This window comes from Sinocyclocheilus rhinocerous, unplaced genomic scaffold (genome assembly GCF_001515625.1).
Source record: "Sinocyclocheilus rhinocerous isolate Xijiao unplaced genomic scaffold, SAMN03320098_v1.1 scaffold3693, whole genome shotgun sequence".
NCBI classification, from domain to species: domain Eukaryota; kingdom Metazoa; phylum Chordata; class Actinopteri; order Cypriniformes; family Cyprinidae; genus Sinocyclocheilus; species Sinocyclocheilus rhinocerous.
The window spans coordinates 378,108-387,059 of NW_015630705.1; the positions used below are offsets into that span (position 1 = coordinate 378,108).

At 42.1% G+C, this 8,952-nt stretch overlaps 1 protein-coding gene across 1 annotated transcript in view; it reads right to left on the reverse strand.

The window, feature by feature from the left end:
- Positions 1 to 8,952, reverse strand: part of rab3gap1 (RAB3 GTPase activating protein subunit 1) — a 38,686-nt gene that overhangs the window by 15,374 nt on the left and 14,360 nt on the right. Inside the window, 9 exon segments of the mRNA XM_016553228.1 lie at positions 136 to 308; positions 398 to 493; positions 1,272 to 1,441; positions 2,223 to 2,356; positions 2,410 to 2,472; positions 3,960 to 4,028; positions 4,326 to 4,407; positions 4,961 to 5,060; positions 6,430 to 6,595. Coding sequence (XP_016408714.1) covers positions 136 to 308; positions 398 to 493; positions 1,272 to 1,441; positions 2,223 to 2,356; positions 2,410 to 2,472; positions 3,960 to 4,028; positions 4,326 to 4,407; positions 4,961 to 5,060; positions 6,430 to 6,595 — 1,053 coding nt within the window.

Sequence of the window (8,952 nt, forward strand, 5' to 3'; positions counted from 1 at the left end):
TGTGTGTGTGTGTTTGTGTGTGTGTGAGTGAGTGTGAGAGTGTGAGAGTGTGAGTGTGTGTGAGAGTGTGTGTGTGTGTGTGTGTGTGAGTGAGTGAATGAGTGTGAGTGTGTGAGTGTATGTGGCGTCTCTCACCCGTAGATCAGGCAGTTGTTCTCCCAGCGGTAGCGCATCTCCAGCACAAACTCCTGCCACAGGTGAGCCACGGCTCTCACTCCTCCGTGATGGAAGTTCACCATACAGACACACAGGGCCAGACGGTACGTCAGACTGTCGCTCGGAGCCGACTTCAGCTGATTATAGAGATGCTGTTGACAGGAGAACACAGTCAGACGACCACAAAGCACCAGATCTGAATCAAGACTGCATTTGATTCAGTGGCTGCTGGGAGACTCACGTAATCCTCCGACTCAGTCTTTTCTCCCGGGCTGTGCTGCGTGGATTTGACATCGCTTAAGTCTGTTTTATCCAGAGCTGCATCTGGGAACAGATACTGATGGACAAACACACAGAGTTCAGAGATCTAACTCTGAGCCGTTATGACGCTGACTGAAAAGAGGAAAAACATTCAACATTCAAAAAGAGCAAAAGAAACTTCTTTAAAAATGTTTTAAAAAATCTTACTGATCCCAAACTTTGAAACGGCTGTGTGTGTGTGTGTGTGTGTGTATATATATATATATATATATATATATACATACACATATACATATATACACACACAGGAGCTGATGTGATTTCAACAATGAATCATATCAATCAATCAATTATGTTTGCAAATAAGATTATACTGAAAGTGATGTCGTTTTGTCCGGTGCAGACGTGGCAAATTACTAAATATGCAAATAACCTGCACAATCATCTGGTCCGTTTTAATCAATGAATCGCTGTGAATCAAACAGCTGATGTGAGACAGACTCCATGACTCCTGAATTAAACATCAGACTCGTTTAGGGTAATTAAACGGGAGTGTGTGACACTAGTGCTTACAGGTGCCACCTGCAGCTCCTGCATCGCTTGTGTTCAACTATACAAGCTCACAGTAAAACACACAAACACTGGACACACTGGTTTTACTGTGTTATTACCAGTGATGGGGAAAATTACTTGAAAAAAGTAATCTGGTTACTTGTAATGCATTACTGATCATTCCACTCATGGTGACCCATGCATCGCCCTTCATCATCATCATCTGCCTCCTCACACTAACGCTTGTGCTGGCGAGGCGCGTGTAAATACCCAGCATGCTCTCTGTTTGAGCAGCCTCTCACCAGCAGGATGGAGTTGAGCACGTGGTTGTTGAGTGGCGACTCCTCGGCGCGTCTGTGTCGCCGCATGCGTTTCCTCGCGCTGTGCACCATGCTGGAGACGGACAGCTTGTGGATGGGGACGGCTGCGGGCTCCGTCAGCTTGGACAGCGCTTGAGTGATGTCACTGTTCTCTAGGAAACGACACCAATCATCATTCATTTCTACAGCGCTTCACTACACAACACAGATTCACAGAGATAAACAACAAGAGAATCAGAGATCATATACGAGGCAAGCTGTGAAGCAGCCCTACAGGAAAGAAAGAGTCATTCATTATTCAGATCAATTTCAGGAGGAATAAATGTCAGACATGAATGAACAGACTGGATCCTGAAGAACGACATCGTTATTGAACTGAATCAACTCTGATCTGAATAATGACTCTATTGCCTTCTGTAGAGATGATTTACAGCTGAAACTGAGTTTGCGTCATAACTGATGAATTTTGCATCATTAACACTGCTATTTTCCTGTGTATCTCTGTGAAGCTGCTTTGAATCAATCTTTATTGTATAAAGCCCAATAGAAATAAATCTGACTTGATTCAGAGCACACATGAAGCTTGATTCTAGTTCATATGGATCTGGAGTTATTGGCAGACATGTACATCTGCTAATTTTAGTTAATTAAAGTTTAGTTGAATCCAAATTGATTTATTTCAGTGTCATAAGGACGCACGTGTGTGTCTGGGATTAGGAAGCATCCTATAAAGTTTGTTTGGGGTTTCTGTAACTTTCGGTCTCTGATGGAGGAGAAGCAGAAATCCAGAAAGAGTAGAAAATCAGAAGAAACAGCATTCAGACAGAAAACAAAACCAGAGAAAATGAGTCTCCAACAAGACGCTTAACGAGAACTTCAACTAGTCCAGACATTTGTGGTTAATTCATGTCTAAAACAAGCGTTGAGAATGACCTTTCCCTTCCTCCTCGACCGGGTTCCTCCCCAGAATCTCCTCGGTGCTTTCCTTCCGGCAGCAAAGCTTGAAGAACTCCATGAGGAACTCACCTGAGGATCACGACAGCAGATGATGCTCAGTTACACTCATTCTGCTTATGTGTGTGTGTGTGTGTGTGAGAGAGTGTGAGAGTGTGTGTGTGACTGTGGATTGTCTGCTTTCCGCACTCGAACAGACCAGTGAGGAGCCTGAAGAGGATCCAGATCGCTGCGAGAGCAAAAAAACCACACGATCAGACGCTGATCAGCAGAGCTGGAGTCACACAAGCATCCTTGAGCTTTTGAACCACATTTAAACGTGTTTGTCTAAACGTATGTGAACGTTACGGCCTGCTAACGAGAGCGCTGAGCTCTGATGCCATCATGAACACTGCCAAACACGATGCTCTTCCTCAGTAGTTCTGTCACGTTTCCACAAATAACTAGATTCTTAAATCAAGACACATTTACTGGAGAAGCACAACGACAGAAGATACGAAGTCTTACAAATGAAGTGAGTTTATGCTTAAAACAAGAACAAATATCTGCCAATGGGATCAGAAATATAAACTTAAATCAAAAGTAAAACAAGATTATATTTCTGATCCCATTGGCAGATATTTGTTCTTGTTTTAAGCATAAACTCACTTCATTTTGATACAGTTTGCTGAAAACAAGACTTCGTATCATCATAATAATATCATATTAATATGTAAGTCAATATATATATATATATATAATATATTAATATCATTAATACATAAGTAACTTTGCTTCTCAGGTTGGTTAGATATTTATATTGGAATAAGAAAAAAAAAAGAAAAGAAAATGATTGTAAAACTTTACTCAAACCCTTTATGTGTGATGCATTATAAAGGTCAAGTCACCTTTATTTACACAGCGCTTTATAATATACAGATGATAAACAGGAAAATAGTGTGTCGATAATGCAAACATAATTCAATTCTGCTGTAAAGCAGCTCTAAAAAAGAGGACAGTTGTAAACAGGTATTCATAAGGTAAAAGGTAAATAAAGGTATTCATAATGTACGTTGTAATGCATTATATTATTTTGTAAATAACTGTAACCCAAATTAAAATGCATTATTTGAAGGTTTGTTTATCATGTTTTACTTTCTAAAGGCGAAACAATGAACAGATAAGTATTATAATATATTGTACTGTGGTTATTCGCGAGATCAAGCAATTCAGAATGTGCATTACAAAGCATAATTAATGCATTAAAATACTTTTATAATGCAATAAATATAAAGGCTTTAAGTAAAGTGTTACTGAAGTCGTTTGTTGCAGTGTAACCAAAAACTAAATGAAGAAAGGCATTATTGATGCAGTAAAAGCTGTCGGTCGCGAGCACTCGAGCTTGTGTGAGAGCCGTTCACTGAGAACGTTTGCTCATTACTTCAAAACCTCTCGCTATCCTCCAGACGAGCTGATGCTCAGCACACAGCACAGTGCTCATGTGACGATATGTGAAAATAATGCTCCCTCGTCTCCTCTCGCGAGCTGTGAAGAAGGATTCTGGCTAACAGGTTCTTCAGGAGGTGATGAAACACAGATCAGCTGGAGTCCTTCTGCTGCTTCATGCATATTCATGAGTTACTCAGTGCTATAAAAAACATTACATCGCCGCTCTATATTCATCATCCGCGGAGCACGAATACTGTGAGTTCTGTGAGCTTACAAATAAATACTTACGAATAAACGTCGTTATCCACCACGATTCCCTCCGTCAGGTTCGGCCACGTGGTCGCGAGATGCAGCTCGCTGAAAGAGATGCGATTCACTAACCATTCTTTCATCAGTTCATCATTCAGCAAGAAATCAATGCATGTTTGTGTTTGTGACGTCTGAGCTGAATGACCCAGGAACACTGTTTTCAGTGCTTCATTTAGAAACTAACTTCATTTCAGACTACAGCTTTCATCAAGTGTTTTGACACCATCTGCATCTGAATGCATGCATCTGTCAGCCAGATAGAAACGTTTGCATTGGCAACGAGCTGAAATTGTGTTGTTATTAATGTGGCTAGCTGTAATAAAGCAGCTGAGGCGTGACCTTCACCTGACGGGATCTTCACACGCTCCGAACGGAAGTTTGCCGAACTCCACGCCTCCCACCTCTCCAGCGAGGAGCGCATCGAAGTCTGAAACCACACACAGCTCTCGTGTGACATCAACTCTGATCAAAGTCATATAGAGCGGAGAAACTAATCAACTCCGGATACGCCTGGAATATCATCATCTGCCTGTGTAAACCGCTTCAGCGCTGCTTAATACACTGATATCCACAGAGCTGTTCTGATCCGGATCCATGGAAACAGAGAAAGTGTATATCTTCCACACTCGCCGGGAAGCAGACTAGACTGTAATAATGTGAGGGATGCAAACTGATTCCACTCATTCAGGCTTGATGAAGGTCAGTTTAAGACTTCAAGAGCATGCAAAGAAAATTAGGACACAAGACATTCATAATCTCCGCATGTAGATGTCTGAGGAGAACACAGTGAGATTCACTAGCAACATTTTAAAGCTTAAAAACACAACAAGATCTTTTTACCTTTTTAACACCTTGAATTCATTTTACAAAAGAAATAGCTTAAGGATTGAATAGCTCTGCTCAACTTAACTCAAAGGGAGAATGTGTTTTCATGCCCCATGGCAGATACTGTAAGCCTGTGGAGAGTGTTTGAGACGCACCTGGCGGCTGCTGTGGCCACGAGCACTGCTGCCAGTCCTGCAGCACGAAGGTGAAGCGGATGGAGATGCTGATGGGCGGCAGCGGCGTCAGCGGGCAGCTCTGAGACCAATCACAGCAAACACACTGATTACATTACACTTCAACTGAAAACAGAACCAGCACTTTTCAAACGCACCTTTCTACGGCAAATTCATGCAGTTAATCAACATCAAATAAAGCTGTAAATGCTTTCGAGGTTTGATTCGGTTCAAAAATGAGAATGAAGTCGTCTGCACTCAACTAGTTAAACCAGCAGACGCTCACTAGTCCTGATAGAACAATCTTCAGTATAGGTCATATTTTCAGCGTGTCTTTAAATCTTCAAAACAACTAGTGAAAAAGCGCTTTTATTAATTATTATATGTTAATTGTATTTCCCCAGACTGGAAAGTTAAGAATGACTTAAGGATGTTCAGATGGGAACGAGATAATAATGTACTCATGTTTGGCAGTGCGTGCAGCATTTAATGCAATGACTTCATGAATTTAAGACTTTCTGCTCTGATTTAAGACCTTTTTAAGGCCTTCATTTGTGGACGGGTGAATGGAGACTCTTCAAGAGTCACAGAAACTTGACATAAAATAATTGGACTGAAGAAAGACACTGGAGATTATTGACAAGTGGTTTAATCTCCAAAATGAAGGAAACGTCTGATATAATCTGCACATTTGACTATTCAAAATATCATTAAATGCTGGAGGGAAGCGGCATCTTCAGACTGCAGCACAGAATCTCCTCTGACGCCCTTCTGCTTATTTCTACAGTAAAGCGTCCCTCAATCAGACGCGAGCTGATCTGATCTGAACTCACCATCTTGTTCTTGAAGATGTCCAGCAGGCCGGAGAGGTGTGTGTACTGACCAGGAGCTGCAGACGCTCACTAGTCCTGATAGAACGATCTTCAGTATAGGTCATATTTTCAGCGTGTCTTTAAATCTTCAAAACAACTAGTGAAAAAAGGGCTTTTATTAATTATTATATGTTAATTGTATTTCCCCAGACTGGAAAGTTAAGGATGACTTAAGGATGTTCAGATGGGAACGAGATAATAATGTACTCATGTTTGGCAGTGCGTGCAGCATTTAATGCAATGACTTCATGAATTTAAGACTTTCTGCTCTGATTTAAGACATTTTTAAGGCCTTCATTTGTGGACGGGTGAATGGAGACTCTTCAAGAGTCACAGAAACTTGACATAAAATAATTGGACTGAAGAAAGACACTGGAGATTATTGACAAGTGGTTTAATCTCCAAAATGAAGGAAACGTCTGATATAATCTGCACATTTGACTATTCAAAATATCATTAAATGCTGGAGGGAAGCGGCATCTTCAGACTGCAGCACAGAATCTCCTCTGACGCCCTTCTGCTTATTTCTACAGTAAAGCGTCCCTCAATCAGACGCGAGCTGATCTGATCTGAACTCACCATCTTGTTCTTGAAGATGTCCAGCAGGCCGGAGAGGTGTGTGTACTGACCAGGAGCTTTACGCAGGTGCACCATCTCGAAGTCTGTCCGGACCCCGGGCCCCTGACACTCACCCGTGTACATCTTCCTCCACTTCTGCTGGATCTGCACGAACAGCGGCACCAGGCTGAAACACAGAGACGATGAGACTGAGCACGCACGCAAACGCACGCAAACACACACACGCACACACTCAAACACACACACACACACACACTCAAACACGAGCGATGGACATGGAGCTCAGCAGCAGGTTACACTTGGACTCGCTGACCACAGCTTCACAGTTGGCTCCTGGAGAAATCACCACGAACTCACGCACACCGAACCTGCGACAGAGACCAACGGACAGCGCTGAGAAACCTGCTCCGCTTTCAAGAGACGCATCAGATCAACCTGGAACCGCTGCAATTACACAGGCTTCTCTGAAGACCCACTCTGACAACATGCAGCTTCACACATCCCTACACAGACAATTCAGTTTTGATTTGCTGCTGCACTCAGACGTGAACGTTCTCAGTCTTCTTACCATCTGACGAGACAGTGAGCTCGTGGAGGAAAGTCATTGTTCATGCAGAGCAGGTCCTGCAGGGCCAGCGGACACACATCTGAAAGCAAAGACACCGCTCAACGGCAAACACACGCAGAAGAGGTCAAAGGTCAGCCGAGCAGGTCAAAGGTCACGCGTACCTTCCTCTGCTTCCTCCCTGCTTTCATTCTCAGCTGACTCCTGCTTCAGACAGTGATGTGTGATGGAGAACTTGAAATCAGCGAAGTTGATCTCCTGCGTGTTTTCCTCCCACGAGCTGCTGGTGATCTCACCCTGACAACATCAGCACTGAGTCAGAGCAGGTCAGCATCCTCAAACATGAGATGAACACTAGAACTGAAACAAGCTGAAGCTCTAGAATTACTAACTGGAAACACTAATCGGGCTACTTTAACACTGTTCCCGCGGGTTGAAGCGACACCAATAACGTGATATTTAGCCCCTGGAATCCAATTGGGTGGGTTTTGTTGTGAAACCTGGCAACCCTGAACCCGACCCGCCCTCAAACACATAATTTCTCTAATCTCTGGGAGTTCAACGCAGGATTCACAAACAGCTCTCTCTCGAGAGAGAGAGAGGAATCAGATCCCAGTTTATTTGGACCAGCTGACTCCACCGAATCACTACCTGTAAGTATGATAAATCATAGATGTTTATATTTTCTATCGAGCGTTCAAAAGTAACAGCGGAAGTATACGCCGTAGACCAATCACAACAGACCGGGCCATCTGACCAATCAGAGCAGAGCTTAGAGAGACTGAATCTTTGAACTGCTTCGAACTAATCGTTTGAGAATCGCTGGAAAATGAGGTGATATTAAATGCATATTTTGAGAAAACGAAAGCGTTGTTTAACCTATTGGAGGAGACTCCCACAAAAAATATTAGGAACCTCAAAAATGGCATAATAGGGGCACTTTAATCGGCTGGAATCGCGTTATAGTTGTTCATTTGAACTGACTGTCTGCAGGAAAGTTTAGATGGTATTTTCTTTTAATCTCATCTCTGTATTATGCATATTAATGTAGTGTTTATAAGCGCATTGCTGCTTTTTTTTTTTACAGCGGTAACCATGGAAACGCTGTGCTGTTCCATAAGCGTCACCTGCTGTCAGAGAGTGAATCTGTGTCTCATTCAGCCCGTCAGCTGTATTTGTTTCGTGCAGATGTTTTATGCAGTATAGTTTCACAAAACTAAAGTTAGAGCATTCTGTTTTTGTTTAAAATGTCAAATTATACAATCTAATTTAGATTAAAAAACTGCTCATGCTGCATCTTTGCTTGGATTGTGATTCAAATGCAGTTTGTCTTAAATCTAATTTTGTTTTAAAAAAATCGTGAGAAAACCATATCGTGAAATCAGTATCGTGAATTGTATTGCATTGTGAGTCGAGTGAATCATTACATCCCTACTTATTGTTTTATAAAAATTATGAATTCAGACATGCTACTCTTTTCACATATTGTTTTTTGCCTACTATATAGGGAAGTATGTATATTCGGATATAGGTGAAACCTGGCAACCCTGAACCCGACCCGCCCTCAAACACATCATTTCTCTAATCTCTGGGAGTTCAACGCAGGATTCACAAACAGCTCTCTCCCAGTTTATTTGGACCAGCTGACTCCACCGAATCACTACCTGTAAGTATGATAAATCATAGATGTTTATATTTTCTATCGAGCGTTCAAAAGTAACAGCGGAAGTATACGCCGTAGACCAATCACAACAGACCGGGCCATCTGACCAATCAGAGCAGAGCTTAGAGAGACTGAATCTTTGAACTGCTTCGAACTAATCGTTTGAGAATCGCTGGAAAATGAGGTGATATTAAAAGCATATTTTGAGAAAACGAAAGCGTTGTTTAACCTATTGGAGGAGACTCCCACAAAAAATATTAGGAACCTCAAAAATGGCATAATAGGGGCACTTTAA